At 46.0% G+C, this 18520-nt stretch overlaps 1 protein-coding gene across 2 annotated transcripts in view; it reads right to left on the bottom strand.

Moving 5' to 3' along the window:
- Nucleotides 1-18520, bottom strand: part of PREP (prolyl endopeptidase) — a 172450-nt gene that overhangs the window by 68071 nt on the left and 85859 nt on the right. For both annotated transcript variants that reach the window (XM_054023548.1, XM_054023550.1), the window contains one exon: nucleotides 11084-11275. In XM_054023548.1, the coding sequence (XP_053879523.1) occupies nucleotides 11084-11275 (192 nt within the window). The remainder of the gene's footprint in view (nucleotides 1-11083; nucleotides 11276-18520) is intronic.

Raw genomic sequence — 18520 nt, 5'->3', positions numbered from 1 at the left:
GGTGGGACCTCATGGGTCCAGTTACCAGCCATCCTGAGGGAGATAATCTAAACTTCATACTGAACTCACCTTGCTGTGCTTAAACAAGCTCTGTGGTCAGGAGCGCCGCCAGTTTTCCGCTGCCCTAGGGCGGCGGAAGGTCCCACCCCAAAATGCCGTCCCCCCCACAGAGGCAGCAGAAGGTCCCGCCGTAGAAATATCGCCGCGGTCGCCGCCCCCCAAATTGCAGCGCCCTAGGCAACTGCCTAGGTTGCCTAATGGGTTGCGCCGGCCCTGTCTGTGGTATGTAAGATCTCACATTGTTCCGAGATCCCTCTGATGAATGACCTCTGCACACTTAATACTGCCTTTGTTATCTTTTAAACTTGCATTTTAATATTAATTCACAAATATTTGTCAAGGTTTATACTCTCTGAGAATTAAATGTAATACAACACAAATGCTTTCCAGTTGGGGGAGCATGGGTGGAAATGAATCTCATAGCAAATGCAGATGTCCTGGGGCCCTTACTTAACTATTTTCATTTTAAAATGGTTGGCATTTGTTTTTTTCCCCTTCGTTCACTGATTAGAGTTCTAAATTTATCTTTACTTTGTGTGAAGTGTCTACTGAGAATTAAGTAAACCTTGACAGTGCTCACTGTTTGGGAGAGACTGACTCAAAATAAGAATGCAAATGAATAATTCTTTACGCTCTGTGCTTTTAAACATCTGTCATATTTACAACCCCATATTATCGGAATACATTTGTTTTTTCAAAGTTTTATGGAACTCGTAATGCAGAACTGGTTCTCAAACACAAGTTAAAGCCCACGGCCAACTGTACCTGGGAGGACTGGGTCAGTCAAGCCAAATTAAATTAAATTCACTCATCTCTTGGTATGTGTATTTTTTTTGTTAGTTAGGCTTTAGCTGCACTACAAATGCAGTAGGACATATTACCTTATATTCTGTGGAAATTTTTTGCCACTCGAGAACACTGGCAGAGTTTCATATTTATTAATCCTGACTCACAAAATCTACTTCCATTATAATGTGGTGGTTGTTTTATGAAATTCAGACTATGTTCATATCCAGAAAAGGAGAAGATATGGCTAACAAGTAGATCATGGAAATGTAGCAGAATTTTGAGTTACAGATTTCCATATTCCATTCTAAGCAAGAAAAACATTTGTGACTTTGAGTAATAGTTGCTAAAATGTTTGTGATTTCCAATACTGTTAATTATATCTGGGTACATAATCACTATTATATACAACCAATTGGACAAGCAGACCCCCCACAACCTCTGAAAGCTCATTATCAGAAGCAAGCTCCCCACAAACCAGGAGTCTGGACAAACCAACTCAAAGTGGCACCCTGACAGAACAACAGATGCAAAACCACATATCTCCACTGCTACAATGATCAACTCTCCCCCCCCCCCCAACACACCTTTCAAGCTCCATGGATCCTACACTTGCCTACCACAACATGTGGTGTACCTCATCCAGTGCACTAAATGCCCCGATAACAACGATGTGGGTGAATCTAGGCAATGCCTAGGCTCTTGAATGAACTAACGCAGGAAAATGAAAAAAAGACAAAACACCCTATCACCTATTACTTTTCACTAAGCAGTCACACTACATCTGACCTATCAACCCTCATCCTCAAAGAAAACCTGCACAACACTCTCAAAAGACAAGCCTGGAAACTTAAATTCATTACTCTTCTAGACACTAAAAATCAGACTGAACAGAGACACTGGATTTATGGCTTATTACAACAATCTGTAACCCATTAAACCCCTCTTTATGTTCTATGGCTGCAGAGGTGTTAACAGGCCACCTTACCTTGAATGGTCCCTTACAATATGTGCTAACTACTTATGCTAAACCATCTGCTGTGGCACTGGGAGTACCTTTCCCAGACTGGAAGAAGAGCTCTGTGTGGCTCAAAAGCTCATTTCTCTCACCAACAGAAGTTGGCCCAATAAAAGATAGTGCCTCACTCACCTTGTCTTTCTAAGCAGCAAATACTCATTTAACCTTTGAATTCTTATAGTCATAGCTTTTGTAGGAGGCGTTCTATTACCGTGTCATCTTTGTAACAAATAAAATCAAATTCACTTGACTCTAAGGCTTTCATGGCAATAAATTATTAAGTGCCGTCTGCTATAATTGTGTCTTTCCAAACCAAATCTTGGAAGGATTAAAGCAGTATGATATAATGGCAGGCTGGTCTTTCTTCACTACAATAGCTTGCTCTTTAGGAATGAAGGATTCTGGTTTAATCAGCTGCAATCTAGTGTTGTTTTCTTTTATTCAGAGCTATGTCTCAAGATTGTTACAAGCACTCATGGTTCCTTTGGCACAGAGGAAAGAACGGTTACTTCCCTTCTGTAACTGTTGTTCTTCGAGATGTGTTGTTCACGTCCATTACACATTAGGTGTACGCGCGCTGCGTGCACGGACGTTGGAAACTTTTTCCCTTAGCGGCTCCCGTCGGGCCGGCGGGCCCCCCTTCCCGCCAGAGCGGCGCCCCGCTCCAGGGTATATATATCCCTGCCGACCCGACCACTCCGGTTCCTTCTTGCCGGAGACTCCGACAGAGGGGAAGGAGGGTGGGAAGTGTAATGGACGTGAACAACACATCTCGAAGAACAACAGTTACAGAAGGTAAGTAACCGTTCTTTCTTCTTCGAGTGATTGTTCACGTCCATTACACATTAGGTGATTCCCAAGCTTACCATTGGAGGTGGGTAGGAGTCAAGATACAACTGACTGTAGCACGGCCCGACCGACCATCGCGTCCTCTCTGGTCTGATGATGGATCGCGTAGTGGGCTGTGAACGTATGCACCGACGACCAGGTGGCTGCCTTACAGATCTCCTGGATAGGGACCTGCGCCAAGAAGGCCGTTGAGGACGCTTGGGCTCTAGTCGAGTGGGCCCGGATCTCCGGGGCCGGAACATTGGCGAGCTCGTAACAAGTGCGTATACAATGCACAATCCATGCCGACAAGCACTGTGACGAGATAGGCAAGCCTTTCATACGTTCCGCAATAGCAACAAACAGCTGAGGCGATCTGCGGAACGGCCTGGTCCGTTCCAGGTAAAAAGCCAACGCCCTGCGGACATCCAGGGTATGTAGGCTGCGGTGGTGAGGGTCCGTATGGGGTTTAGGAAAAAACACCGGTAGGCAAATGTCCTGTCCCATGTGAAACTGTGTTACCACCTTTGGGAGGAATTTGGGGTGCGGCCTCAGTTGCACCTTATCCTTATGGAACACTGTATAGGGTGGTTCCGAAGAGAGGGCTCTCAATTCCGATACCCTTCTGGCCGAAGTGATGGCCACGAGAAACGCCACCTTCCACGAGAGGTGCGTAAGGGAGCAAGTGGCTAGGGGCTCAAAGGGGGAACTCATGAGCCTTGTTAAGACTAGGTTCAGACTCCACGTCGGGACAGGCGGGCGCGAGTAGGGAAACACCCTTTCCAGCCCCTTGAGAAATCGGGCCACTGTGGGGTTGGAGAACACTGACACTCCCAACTCTCCCGGATGGAAGGCCGAGATTGCAGCTAAGTGAACCCTAATAGAGGCGGGCGCAAGCCCTTGATTCTTTAGGTGCAGAAGGTAGTCCAGGATCGACGGAACCGAGGCTTGTAAAGGCTGTATGCATTGAGGCTCACACCAGTGGGAGAACCTTTTCCACTTTGCCAGGTAGGTTGCTCTTGTCGAGGGCTTCCGACTATTAAGGAGGATTTGCTGGACTTGGTGAGAGCACCTGTGCTCTGCATCATTCAGCCAGAGAGATGCCATGCCGTGAGATGTAGCGAAGACAGGTTCGGGTGGAGTAGGCGACCTTTGTCTTGCGTGACTAGGTCGCGATGGAGGGGGAGGGTGATTGGATCGGCTATTGACAGCTCCAGCAGGGACGTGAACCAATGCTGGCGTGGCCAGGCCGGGGCGATAAGTATGATCGTCGCCCTGTCCCTGCGGATTTTGAGGAGAACCTTGTGTATGAGTGGGAATGGAGGGAAGGCATATCCCAGGCTCCCTCCCCATGGAATCATGAAAGCGTCTGCTAATGACCCCCGGCTGAGGTTCTGGAACGAGCAGAACTGAGGGCATTGGCTGTTGTCCCTGGTGGCGAATAGATCCACCCGGGGAAAGCCCCACCTCCGGAAGATCGAATGCAGGACGTCTCGCCTCAACGTCCATTCGTGCATTCGGTAGGATCGGCTGAGGTGGTCTGCTAAGCCGTTTTGAATCCCCGGAAGATACGTCGCGATGAGGTGTATCGCATGGGCTATACAGAAGTTCCATAATTGGAGTGCCTCGCGACAGAGGGGAGAAGACCGTGACCCGCCCTGCTTGTTTATATAGAACATGGCGGTAGTGTTGTCCGTCAGGACTGCCATGCTGTGACCTTTTAAGGTGGCGCGGAAGGTCTGACAGGCGAGGCGAACCGCTCTTAGCTCCTTCAGATTGATGTGAAGCCGCTTGTCTTCTCTGGACCACAGCCCTTGGGTCCGCAGTTCTCCCAGGTGTGCCCCCCAACCCAAGTCCGATGCGTCTGTTACCAACGTCAGAGTGGGCTGTGGGGCATCGAAGGGGATCCCTTCGCATACCTGTTGGTGATCTAGCCACCAGCGTAGCGAGCCGAGCACCTGGTTTGGGATCGTGACCACCTGATCCAATGGGTCTCTGTTGGGGCGGTGCGTATGGGCGAACCACAACTGTAGGGGCCGAAGCCTCAGGCAGGCATGTCTGACCACGTGTGTGCAAGCTGCCATATGCCCCAGAATCTGCATGCAACACCTTGCCGTTGTCGTGGGGAACATTAGGACTGTGCTTACGGCTCTGTGAATTGACCTGAACCGTGCCTCTGGTAGGCTCGCTTGTGCGGTTACTGAGTCCAGGGTTGCACCTATGAAGTCCAGCCTCTGTGTGGGGACTAACGTGGACTTGGGCACACTGACCCGGAGGCTGAGCTTGTCGAACGTCTGCAGGGCCAGCGTCACGTGAGACCGGACCTCGGCCTCCGACCTGCCCGCGAGTAGCCAATCGTCCAGGTACGGAAATACACGCATCCTTCTCTTTCGAAGGAAGGCTGCTACCACGGACATGCACTTTGTGAACACTCGTGGTGCTGACGCCAGGCCGAAGGGCAGGACCGTAAACTGGAAGTGGCGCTGGTCGACGACGAAGCGCAGAAAGCGTCTGTGGGCCGGATTGATTGAGATGTGAAAGTAGGCGTCTTTCATATCGAGGGCAGCATACCAATCCCCCGGATCCAGGGATGGAATAATAGTTCCCAGGGAGACCATACGGAAGCGAGCTTTGATCAGAAACTTGTTTAGATCGCGCAGGGCCAAAATAGGACGGAGGCCTCCTTTTGCCTTGGGGATCAGGAAGTATCTGGAGTAGAATCCTTTTCCCCTCAGGTCTATTGGAACCTCTTCTACTGCTCCAGCAGCGAGAAGGGACTGAACCTCCTGCTTGAGAAGTTGCTCGTGAGAAGGGTCCCTGAAGAGGGACGGGGAAGGGGGATGGCAGGGAGGGGGCAAGGAAAACTGGAGGGTATAGCCCGCCTTCACTGTGCGCAGGACCCATTGGTCCGATGTTATGCGCGACCATGCCCGGTAGAAATGGGACAGGCGGTCTTTGAAAGACAGAGGAGGATCCGAAATGGGATATGGTACGCTGTCCTCGGGCATAACTTCAAAAGCCTGGCTTATTTCCTGGCTGTGGCTTGCCCTGGCTGTGACTCTGGCCCTGGTTAGGCGTATTGTTACGTCTCCGCCTGTTATCCCTGCCTCGACGGCGGTACGGTTCGTGTCGGGGTCGAGGATGGTATTGCCTTTGCGGCGGCTGGGGTTTAAAGGGCTTACGCTGCGTTACCGGGGTGTGCATACCCAACGACTTAAGGGTCGCTCGGGAGTCCTTAAGGCTATGTAGCCTGGCATCCGTCTGGTCGGAAAACAAGCCCGAACCTTCAAACGGGAGGTCCTGCAGCGTGGTCTGCACCTCCGGCGGGAGACCTGAAGCCTGCAACCACGCCGAACGTCTCATCACGACTCCCGACGCAATTGTTCTAGCCGCAGCGTCTGCTGAGTCTAGCGCGGCCTGCAAAGAGGTCTTGGCCACTGCCATTCCCTCATCCACCAGGGCCTTGAACTCCTGATGCGCGTCAGATGGGAGGGAGTCCTTAAACTTGGCGACTGATGCCCAAGAATTAAAATTGTGCCTGTTTAGAATTGCCTGCTGATTAGCGATTCTCAGTTGAAGGCCCCCCGAAGAATAGACTTTTCTCCCGAACAAGTCCAATCTCTTGGCTTCCCTGCCCTTGGGGGCAGGAGCTTGCTGGCCATGCCGCTCCTTTTCATTGACCGCCGAGACCACCAAAGAACAGGGGGATGGGTGCAGAAAGAGGAAGTCAAACCCTCTAGATGGGGCGAAGTATTTCCTCTCCACTCCCTTTGCAGTTGGAGCACTGGAGGCCGGTGTTTGCCACACCGTCTTATAGTTGGACTGTACTGTCCGTATAATGGGGAGTGCGACTCTGGAGGGGCCCTCTGGGCTCAGGATATCGACCATGGGGTCATCCTGCTCTACAGTCTCCTCCGCTTGCAAGCCCAGATTGAGGGCTACCCGGCGAAGCAGGTCTTGGTGTGCCCGGTGGTCAATCGGGGGAGGGCCGGACACCAGTGTGCCCGCTACCGCCTCATCTGGCGAGGAGGAAGAGGTCGGGGCCTTCTGCCCATCCTCATTGTCCTGTAAACCTGCGTCAGCCAATTGTTCCTCTGCGGCCTGACCCGCAGCGTGGGATTGGGACGGTACCGTACTCGGTGCCGAGTCCACTCCTTCCCGCTCCGGTGGTCTAGAGACCGTTGCCTCCCTATACGATTGCGGGCGGTGCCGCGGGGAGCGGGATCGGTACCGGGATGGCCCGGATCTCGAGGCTCTCGATGGGGGCCCTTGTTGGTGGTAGGCCCAGGGTGTCCAGAATGGCCATTGGCTCGGCTGGCCCCATTGGGACTGACCGTAGTCCCTGCTGTCCTGTGACCTATGGGCATACCCGCCGTATCGGTCGGAGTCAGTCCCCGAGACCACTGACGGTGATCTGGAAGGCCACGGTGGCGCCGTCGGATGGTGCCGGTCTGGTCTTGGGGAGTAGCGCCTCTGCGACCAGGATCTGGAACGGTGCCTTGCCGACCTGGAACGGTACCGGTGATCTCGGGACCGGGAACGGCTACAGCTGGTCGGCCTTGGGTAACGAACTGCCGATGCTTCGCGGTGCCGACTCGTGCTTGGTTGCTGAGTCGGTGCCGACCGTTTGCTGAAGCCCAACTGCTGCGGTGCTTCCTGCGCCGAGGGCAACCGGGAGTCCACCGAGGCGGAGCTCGACCGGGACCGGTCCCTGGAACGGTGCCGAGACGGCGACCGTGATGGGCGCACCATCGCCGGCTTGCCTCTGCGCGGCAGCATAGGCGGGGCGCCTTCAGCGCGTGCCGGGGCCTCGACGGACAAGGCAATGAGGTCCTTAGCTGCCTCAAACGTGTCCGGAGTGGAGGGCTGTTCCACTAGCTCCTCCAGCCCTTCCTCCTCGCTCGACGCGCCCATCCCGGGGCTCGACGGGCCCTTCGGCGCCGGAGCCACTACCGGGGTCCGTGTTGGGGCCGTATCGGCCTTAGGGGCACTCGAGGTCTTTACCGGTGCCGCCCTCTTGTGCGGGGAGCGACCTCGGGCCTTAGGTTGGCCCTTCACTTTCGCCGGCGAAGACGATCGGCGTCGTGTATTTCCCCGCTGGGTCGGCGCCGCGGTCTTCGGATGACCCACCGGCGCTGGTTCTCGCACCGAGGCAGGGGCACTCCGCACGGAGGCAGATGGTGCCGTCGAAGTGGAGGGCTGTAACGCCGTCTCCATGAGCAGCTGCTTAAGGCGGAAGTCCCTCTCTTTTTTAGTTCTGGGCTTAAAAGCCTTACAGATCTTGCAGCGCTCTTTCTGGTGAGCCTCCCCCAGGCAACGAAGACACGAAGCATGGGGGTCGCTCAATGGCATGGGCCTACGTCACGTGGCACAAGCCTTTAAGCCTTGGGCGTGTGGCATACCCCACCGCCCGGGGCCGGTGCCGGGGCTGAACAAACAATCCCGGCAGCAACTTTAAGTACTCTAATGAGCTGTTAACTACTGACTAAACACTACAATAACTAACTGATAACTGGTTAGAACTCTAATTGACTATTGCTAAGGGACACTCTCAGACGAGAGACAGAGTTGTTCCAACGCCGCCACGGACGGTAAGAAGGAACTGGAGTGGTCGGGTCGGCAGGGATATATATACCCTTGAGCGGGGCGCCGCTCTGGCGGGAAGGGGGGCCCGCCGGCCCGCCGGGAGCCGCTAAGGGAAAAAGTTTCCGACGTCCGTGCATGCGGCGCGCGTACACCTAATGTGTAATGGACGTGAACAATCACTCGAAGAAGAATGCAGCCCTTTAATTTACAGGTGCCATCATATTTTACCAAACTGTTTTAGATTATTTCATTTTAGTGTTTGCTTTAATATATATTTAATCCCCATTATCTAATGAAGCCACTCAGCTATCTCTATAGAGCTAAATATAGAGTACATGCAGGGCTTAAATTCTCAGAGTATTTCTTGGAGCCTCTTATACTCCCAACATGCTAGAAAAATTCCAGGGGGATTGAAAATGTTTACCGGTACTCCGCTCTAGACATTGTATATTATTGTGTATTGCTGCTCTGCATGTATGTATAGTGAAATTTTGATTATCCAGACCACAGTCACCCGAAACTTTCAGTTCACTGCAGGTCAGATATGTCCACTGATGTTTGGGTTGAAGTGTTTGAGCAATTTTTTAGTTTCTAATGGCCACTGCCCTCAGTACTCTCATTTATCTGAACCTTTGGTTATCTAAATGAGGTCCTAGTTCCGTTTGAATACTCAAGGTTGCCAAATATAATCCCTTAAAGATGTTTTTGATGCATTAAAAAAATTATTATATGAATATACATACATACTCAATTTGACTTTGCTTATAGAATAGAAAAGCTGAAGCAGAAATCTGCTGTGAAATAACCCCTCATGTGCTAAAACTAAACATCAAGGTAGAGCACAGGATTTTCATTCCCGAAAAGTAGTAACAAAATGTATTAGTGCCAAGATCAATAGCATTTGGGCACTGTCAGACTTTTAGCTATATATTTAACTCAAACCCATGTTTTACATTGCTGTTACCTATGACTTAAATACAGATTCAGAGATTGATGAATAGTTAACAGATGACCAGAATGGAAGATAATTTGTCACTTTTAACTATTATTTATTATACATATAGCACTGAAAACGTACTCCACCCTACACAAGTAAAAGATGAAGGAGCTCCCTGCATCAAAGAGCTTACAATCTAAAATAGAGACCTAGAGGGCTCAATATTTGAGTATGACCAAGCTGTGCTTGCCACCTTTGCAACCCCAAAACCTTGCGACAGCCAAAGGCCCATTTTGACTTTGTGCATAACTTGGAATAGCATAGTCCAGTCATGCTCCATTCCCCCCCCCCCCCCCCCCCCCAAATAATCCCTGTACCAGGGATAGAGATAGGAAACGGTGGTGTAGAGCTGGCTAAGGTGGTTCTATGCCAGATAGGGATTCCTCATGCTGGGGGATTTCTCAGCTGCCAATTTAAAGCAGCTTTACAGCCCTTTTGTGGCACATAGAACCCAGGGTATGGCGAGGATGTGGCCCAGAGACTGCTGGATACACTGGGAAATCCAAAGGAGGGAATCATCCATAGAGTTCTTAAAACATTATTCTCATGAACTCACAGCTTCTGGATGTCATGGAAGAAGTGATCTAACAGTGTTTTGGAAGAGAAGAGAGCGGAGGCTGTGTTAGCTGGGATACAGCAGTCACTTTGTAAGTATACAGGACTCTATTATTTCATCACCAATGTAAAAAGCTATGCATAGGAAAATTTCCACAGAATCAGTGAGGGGATTTGAACAAAAAAACAACAACTGGTAAACAAATGTGTAGTTTTCAAACAGCCATTATTATGCAAGTCAGGTATAATTACACAATGTACTGTAGGAGCATGGAGCACCGAAATGTATTAAACTTTGAAACACTGGGGTAAAGATGCATCAGGATAGGCTTTTCTACAATATCTACAATTAATTCACACACATAAATACTAAAAATTTCCCAAAATGAGTGAGTTAGTGCAAAGTTCTGGAATTTATTGTACTGCATCTTTATTTTAATTAATTCAAAATCAGAAGGTCCTGTTTTCACTTTTCCTTAAAAAACAAAATTCAAAATATCAAATACTCTACCCACCTCTTTTATGCCATCAAATCTTGCCTTTCAGCACTCCCAGTTCCTGTCAGCTCAAGAACGACAGATCAAACCTGTGTCTCAAAGTCTGATCCCCTGGCTTATAGTGTACCATACCACTGTTAAGCTAGCTCTTATTTTTGTCTGCTTACAGGGCCCCAGTTAACATAAGAAACATAAGAATGGCCGTACTGGGTCAGACCAAAGGTCCATCTAGCCCAGTACCTGGTCTACCACCAGTGGTCAATCCCAGGTGCCCCAGAGGGAGTGAACCTAATAGGTAATGATCAAGTGATCTCTCCCCTGCCATCTATCACCACCCTCTGACAAACAGAGCCTAGGGACACCATTCCTTACCCATCCTGGCTAATAGCCATTAATGGACTTAACCTCCATGAACATATCTGAGTGCCTGACAAATGTTAAATCAATCTCCACAAAGCCCCATGAAATGGGGATAAAATTAGCTTCATTTTATAGATAGTGAAGTGAGGCACAAAAAGAAACAAGCAATTTGAGCAAGGTCACACAGGAAGTCTGCGACAAATGTAGGAACTGAACCTACATCTCTCCAGTCTCAGTCTGGTGCCTTAACCAAAGTTATCCTTCAACTCAAAAGAATCCCTACAAATGTAAATAGGAAAAAAAAGGGGGTCTAAAAGACAAGCCCTTTTCAAAAAGTAGCAGACTGACTTGGAAAAAAACAAAACAGGACATCTTTCACTTGGTTTATATTCTTACCTAGAACGTCTCTCTCATGCTCAGGGACAAGCACTTTCCATTTGGATTCATCTGAATCACTGAAGTCAATATTGATTAATCGATAATTTGGAGCATGGCGGTTTGTCTTGAAAGTGAACACCGTTCCCTCATTGGTGACATAGTCATACTCGCCATCAAAGTTGTCTATCAGCTTCACCCATTGAAGAATTCCTAAGAGCAAACAAATCATTCATATTAATTCCTTACTCTTTAAACAAGAAACATTTTATTTTAATACTTTACAATAAAGTTCTTCTGACTGCACCGTAGCTTCTTCCTCCTTCTGCAATAATGACTGTATTAGTTATTCCTGCATATAATCGCAAACAAGCCTTGTGGTGAATACTTAATGAATAGCAGCAGCGATCTTACCAATTCAGAAATGAAATTCCAACACATTGTTACTTTACAGCATTTGGTACTTACCCAAAGGAAGATCAGACATCAATATTAATTATAAAGTAATTTTTAAGTTTGTGTGGCATGAATCTTTGATTTTCCTAGGAACTTCTGAAAATGCTTCATTGGGTAAAATAAGGGCAGTTTGCTTTTAAATCTGAATTGGCTTGATTTTGTCACTTTATATCACAACCTTAGAATTGAATAAATTTGAGGATGGGAAACAGACTGTATGACAAATTCCAATACTTTTCCTCTTACATTTTACTATGTTTATATAGGTATATAGGACTCTAGAAAGAAAAGAAGGCAAGAATAAACCAGATATACAATACTTATGCTACGTCCAGAGCCTAACCAATCAATTAAACTTCTTAGATGCAGCATCTGCCATACTGAAAATCAGGTTCCTTATTAAAGTAGAGGATACAAGAACATCACCACCAATTGCCTGCTTGGGGGATTCAAAAACATCCAAAAGAACTGAGGCTTGATTCTATGCCATCAAGGACAGAGACTGTCACAGTTTTAAAGGCCTGAGGGGATCATTGTGATCATGTACTCTGACCTCCTATTTGCACAGACCACAGAACTTCCCCAAAATAATTTCTAGAGTATAACTTTTAGAAAAAAACCTTAATATTGACCTACTATTGTCAGTGATGGAGAATCCACCACAGCCCTTAGCAAACTGTTCCAATGGTTAATTACTTTCAGTTAAAAATTTACACCTTATTTCCAGTCTGAATTTGTCTAGCTCAACTTCCAGACACTGGATTGTGTTAGAATTTTTCAGCTAGACCGAAGAACCCATTATTAAAGATTTTGTTCTGCAGGTAGGTACTTGCAGATCTAGCCTTTTCTTTGTTAAGCAAAATAGATAACCCATGTGTGTAGGTTAAGTTGATATACAACAGGGATTCGCAACCTTTGGCACTTGGCCTGCCAGGGTAAGCACCCTGGCGGGCCAGGCTGGTTTGTTTACCTGCCGGATCCGCAGGTTCGGCCGATCGCAGCTCCCACTGGCCGCGGTTCGCCGCTCCAGGCCAATGGGGGCGGCGGGAAGTGACGGCCAGCACATCCCTTGGCCCACGCTGCTTCACACAGCCCCCATTGGCCTGGAGCGGCGAACCACAGCCAGTGGGAGCCACGATGGGCCAAACCTGCTGACGTGGCAGGTAAACAAACCTGCCCGGCCCGCCAGGGAGCTTACCCTGGCGTGCCGCATGCCAAAAGTTGCCGATCCCCGATATACAATGTACCGGCTCCATAAAATATCACATCAATTTATTTTTAAAATTACCCCCCATTCAGTAATATGAACTGAAATAATGCAAGAAAAGTAGAGATTATAATTGAGCTTTAATTGCTGCAAGTAAAAAAGCCAAAACAATCACTAAGAGAGCTATTGGGTGGCTCAGGCCACTTTAACAGCATTTAATGTAACAAGTTAGTTTATCAGAGCCTTCTAATGCAACAATAAAGCTAACTTTTCTTAATTGCCATTCTGGTTTGAGAAACCTTCCTCCTCTTTACATGAAAGGTGATCTATGCACCAACTAAATCTATTTACATCCCAGCAATACAATTTTTTTTTAAATCATTTACTTTTAACTTATATTAAATAATTTAGAGTGAAATGAAGGCCGCTTGCGAATTGCATATTGGATCAGATCTGCGTTCTATCCAATTCGGTATTCTGTCTCTGACAGTGGCCAGCACCATGTGGAAAAATCCTGTCTCCAATGAAATCAATTGGAGTTTTGACATTGACTTCAATGGAGCCAGCCAACAGTTTACCCCAGATGCATAAAAGGATGGTGCAGGTATGATGATATGGGATAATCTGTGTTTTATTAAAGCTTTATGATAATAGTTGGGGCTTGTTTTAAGGCTTGACGCCTGAGGTTTAATATCCCTTCCAAAATGTTTGTTATAATAGTTAATAATAATTCTATTCTAGCTATCCACACAAATGTCCATTTTCTCTTTCAATCTTGCTAAAATCTTGGCCTCAGTTACATCTTGTAGCAAAGTTCCACAATCTAATTATTACTAGTTTTGAATTTTCCATATTTCAGTTTTATTGAATGGCACATTGTTCTTACCGGTATGTTATGAGATGCAGACAACAGGAGCACCTGATCTACCTTCTCTAGATCGTTCATTAGTTCATATACTTTATCACGTTCCCCTTTATTAATTTCCTTTCTAAAATAAATAATCCCAGTCTTTTCTATCTCTTCATATGAACGTTTTTTCATGCCCCCTGCCGTTTTCCTTGCTCTTCTCTGAACCCCCTTCTGTTCTGTAATATCCTTTCGGAGACAAAATTCATGAGGTTAATTTTTCCCTATTCTGTATTGTATTTAATTTTATTTTTAACTGCAGTTGTCAGTCTTTAAAATGTTTTTCAAAGCTATAGTATTAGTATAACACAACCCTATAAAAAGGATCAGCCACGCTGTGCAAAGAGATGGTATTTTCTGATAACCATTTTGGACTGGGTGACTGTTTCCAATGAGGGAATTGAAATTACCAGTGGAGGGTTATTGTAAATGTGTCCCTCTTTCTCTCCACAGAATCAAATCTCTTAGGATCATGCAGACCAGAAATACTGTGCAATTTGTAGCACAAGACAGGCAGAACATACTACAGTTTTTCAAGTCAGCAATTTGGAACTCTTTCATAGTGAAGTCTGCTTCTTCCTTAACTGAACATCCTCACTCCAATTTAAATATGAAAACTCAAAAATCGTTTCACTACATTTTACTGCATTAAGTTCTCATTCACCAGCAAAGTGCTTAAGCCTATGAATAAGGACCTGTGAGCAGAGTTTCACTGCACTATATCAGAGTTCACAACAAAGAGGTTTTACCATGTACCAGTAAATTTTTTTTTGGGGGGGGGGGAAGCGTCAACATAATTTTTTCCCACCATAATAAAGCATTTTAGGTCATTGCAGTACAAAAATCACAAATAAAGCAAAGCAGGAAACATACAAATTTGAATCTTGAGTGGCTGATGGACTTAATGGGGTACAGGATCTTTTGATTTGCTCCTGGCACAATGCCTACAGATGACAATGACGACTACTTGTACATCAGTGAAGGTCTTGGTTTCATGTGAAACTCTGTCAGAAGCAGGATATTGAGGTTGGAAATCGTCTGGAAACTTCTTTTTTTTTAAACCAGCTATTAAAAATGTCAAATAATGCAAAAATGAATAAAAATTAAAATGACATTGAAAAAAAATCAATAAACTGAGATGCAAGTTTGAACGAAGTGGAGAAACTATTATTTTTATAATCCAATAGTGTCTGTTAGAAACTGTCCAACCATACAAGACAACAATTCTTGCCCCAAAGAGTTTGCAATCTAAGATGACAAAGTACAAAGGGAGAAGGGGGACAGGGATAACTATATGCAGTCAAAAGGTATTTTAAAAATTAATGTAGATGAGATGGAGTAAGCAGTTACACATTTACATAGCATCCCTTTGAGAAAGTCGGTCTCAGAAACAACTATTGAAAACTGGCATTTTTGATGGACCAGTCAATCTTTCTTGGTCTCCTATGTTGGGACCAGTGAGGGCTCAGATATAAAGGCCACTCAAGCATGCATTTAGAGAGAATTATTCTACTGGAGACAAACAGTGAGGGAGAAGCAAAGCACTTGACACAGTTTACTGAATCCTTCTCATTGCTAGTCTTCGCATTGGAAGGTATAATGCTGAAGAGCTATATACGCCTGCACAGATAAGTGTATGAATTGAAAAACTACACTATTACTATGTTCAGATTACTACATTACTGATAAGAACTACAGTTAGATTATTTTCTTCATTTGATTGAAACATCAATAAACCCAACAGAACAGGAAATCAATAGCATACCAATAAAAAAAAGGTAAGGACAAAACCACAACATATATGACTGAAATATTTTAAAGTTTAATAATGTTGTTCTTGTATTGAACCTAAAAGGAAAAAAAAAAAAATCACATCTGTGAAGTGTACCAATTCAGGCCCTAGTTCTGCTATGAACTCTGAACAAGCCACAACAGGGCAGGGCATGTGTCTACCCAAGGCTCACTGAAAGTTCAGGCCTGTGGATTAAACAGGTGGAAAAACCGATTTGATCAAGATGCAATTATGACGGCAAGAATGGCTACAGAGGGTCCCCCTCCACCCTCACCATTGCTTGTCTCATAGTAATGCCATCCACTTTGGGGGAGAGATGATGCATTGGGAGCGAGTCACTATTCATCAGTTTGAGGAGGTTCGAAGCAATTCCCATTATACTCCACACTTCGTGAGAAGTCAGTACATCATATATTTTGTAGCAAGTATCTTCTCACGTGTGCAAGTTGAAGAGACAGGCATCGATCAGCTAACGCTCCCATGGGAGTTTTACAACATCAGAGGGACAGCAAGTTTTATGAACAATGTAAAAAATATCAATTACCTTTTTATGTACTGTAGCACTCTGTGTTAACTGGTAAGGATACAGATTTTAATCTCAAAGTTATGTTCCATTTCAATTGCTGCCACTTATATTTTTGTGTAAGAATGATTGCTTCTCCACAAATCTGGAGTGCTGGGGACAGTCAGACTGTAAACCAGAATGCCTGGCTCAGCAAGACAGAATTAACATTTGCTGGATGGCTACAGCTAAACCTAGTATTGGGTGGTTTCACTAACGTCTAAACAATTCTGTGTACATAAAATAGGCCAAATTATACTCAAGAATCACATTTAGAAACTTAAGTCTGTACCAAACTTTATTCCATTTTTCAATTCCCAGACTTTAATCCAATTTGATGTTTAAGCCTCGTGAAAGGCACTGGAAGTTATGGATATAAACACTGAAGTGTTACTTTCAAATCATAAGTGATACTTTCTTGCAGTACTCAAGCAATTAAGAGGAATTCATCCATTTATGCAAGTTATTTGTACATTGGGGGCATATAAGAGTTACTTCCTGTTCATGTAATAGGCCTCACCTATTATGCCTCCCTTCTTTATCTATAGCCCCCGTTCCTCCAGGAGCAAAAATCCCATTTTAATTATATATATATATAAGAATTTCACTGCTTTCCCCACCCATTGTCAGGAACTCAGTTGACTCATCTCGGTTGCCTGGCAACTAGCTGGGCCCAGTAAACCCTCACTAAGTGACTGTGGACAGAAGGGCCAATAGATCATCACTTTAGGCTTGTAGCAACTGCAGCACAGTGGCTGTTCACCGTGTTCCATGCTTACAGCTGTGCCAGACATGCTTCCTGGACCAGCCCTTGCTCCAAACCATGCCTGCTCCAACCCTAGTCCCTACCTTCCTCTGAACTCCTGGCTCCAACCATTGGCTTGTTCCTTGACCCCTCCTCTGGTTCTGCTCTCTGATTCTTCTCAGACTACTAGGCAAGATTCCTGTTCCAACCACTAGGTTGCACCGCTTATACCTCAGTGTGCAACACCAATGAACGCCTATTGTTTCTTTGTTTTTTAAAGACTAAACTTTGTAAGCCACTTCTAGCCATCCTCTGAGATTTAGATATTCCTTCTGCATGTATGTCTTGCAGGAAAGCAATATTTACACTCCAAATAATTTAGAATTTTGTTAGTAGATTAAAAATTTTTGTATTACAGGAAAACAATTTAGAATTAACTAGTTCCCACATAATTTCTGTCTTTCCACCTCCCTATTTAAGTGCCACTCATTATCTCTGACATCTAGGCACCTCTTGCCTCCAGATTTTCATTTTCTAAAAGTTGCATCATTCTTCGAAGATTCAGTTTACTAAGATTAGTGGTCTACATAACCTTTAATATATTTCTTAAAATGGTGCTTATGTTTAAAAGTTAACACATTTTATATAAACGAGAAAACTTTTGTTCTTGGAATGCCAATCTCTATTACTGAAGATTAGAGAGACAAGGTGGGTGAGGTAATATCTTTTATTGGACCAACTTTTGTTGGTGAAAGAGACAAGCTTTTGAGTTTACACAGAGCTCTTCTTCTGGTCTAGGAAACTTACTCAGGGCAAGTCTACACTACAAAATTAAATTGACTTAATTTATGTTGACGTACAACCATTGCAGTAATAAAATTGATTTTTCATGGCCATGCTATGCTCCTTCTGTCGGTGGGGTGCTACCACTGATTTAACGGACAGTCCGGAGCCCCACTGCCCGTGGCTGACAGCCTGGAGCCCCAGCCTTCAGCACTGGGTGGCGAGGCTCTGGGCTGTCAGCCCGAGTGACAGGGCTCCGAGCGGAGGTGGAGTTATTAAATCAGTGCAGTGGGTGACTCACATTGGCAGGAGCAACATTGTAGTGTAGATGCTTACAGAGTTAGGTTGACGTAAATTGCTCCGCCTCCAACTTCATTCATCCCCCAGTCCTGCTCTGCCTCCAGGCCAAGCTCCGCCCTCCCTCTCCCTCCAGCCCCAGGCCAGCTCCGACCCCAGCCACAGGTCCACTCCGCCCTCTGCTCTGCCTCCAGCCCAGCTCCTCCCCACCCCTGGTTCCACCCCCAGCTCTGCCTTCAGCCCTAGCTCTGCTGCTGAGGAAGTCTTTGCTGTGCAGTAATGGAGGGGTGTGTGCACAGATTCCATTATTGGGAGGGGGAGGCGTGACTGAAAAAGTTTGATCTCCAATGGTGTAGAGCAGGCCTCAGAGTGTCACAGCTAAATATAACGTGAAACAAATTGTTTAGCATAAGCAGTTAACAGATATTTCAAGGGAAATTCAAGGTGAAGTAGCCTGTTAATACCCCTCCAGTGACAGGGAGGGAAGGAAGCGGGGGAGGGAGGTAGTTAGTGGGTTATAGATTGTTGTAATAAGCCATGAATGCAGTCTCTCTAATCAGTCCATGATTTTTAGTGTCATAACTTTGCCTGACATTAAAAATCATGGACTGAATAGAGACACTGGATTTATGATTTATTACAACAATCTATAACCTACTAATAACCTTAGGATTGTCAGCCCTCCAAAACTGTCCTGGAGTCTCCAGGA

The sequence above is a fragment of the Malaclemys terrapin genome, chromosome 3, assembly GCF_027887155.1.
Source record: "Malaclemys terrapin pileata isolate rMalTer1 chromosome 3, rMalTer1.hap1, whole genome shotgun sequence".
NCBI lineage: Eukaryota > Metazoa > Chordata > Testudines > Emydidae > Malaclemys > Malaclemys terrapin.
This window is presented reverse-complemented; position numbering and strand designations above follow the sequence as displayed.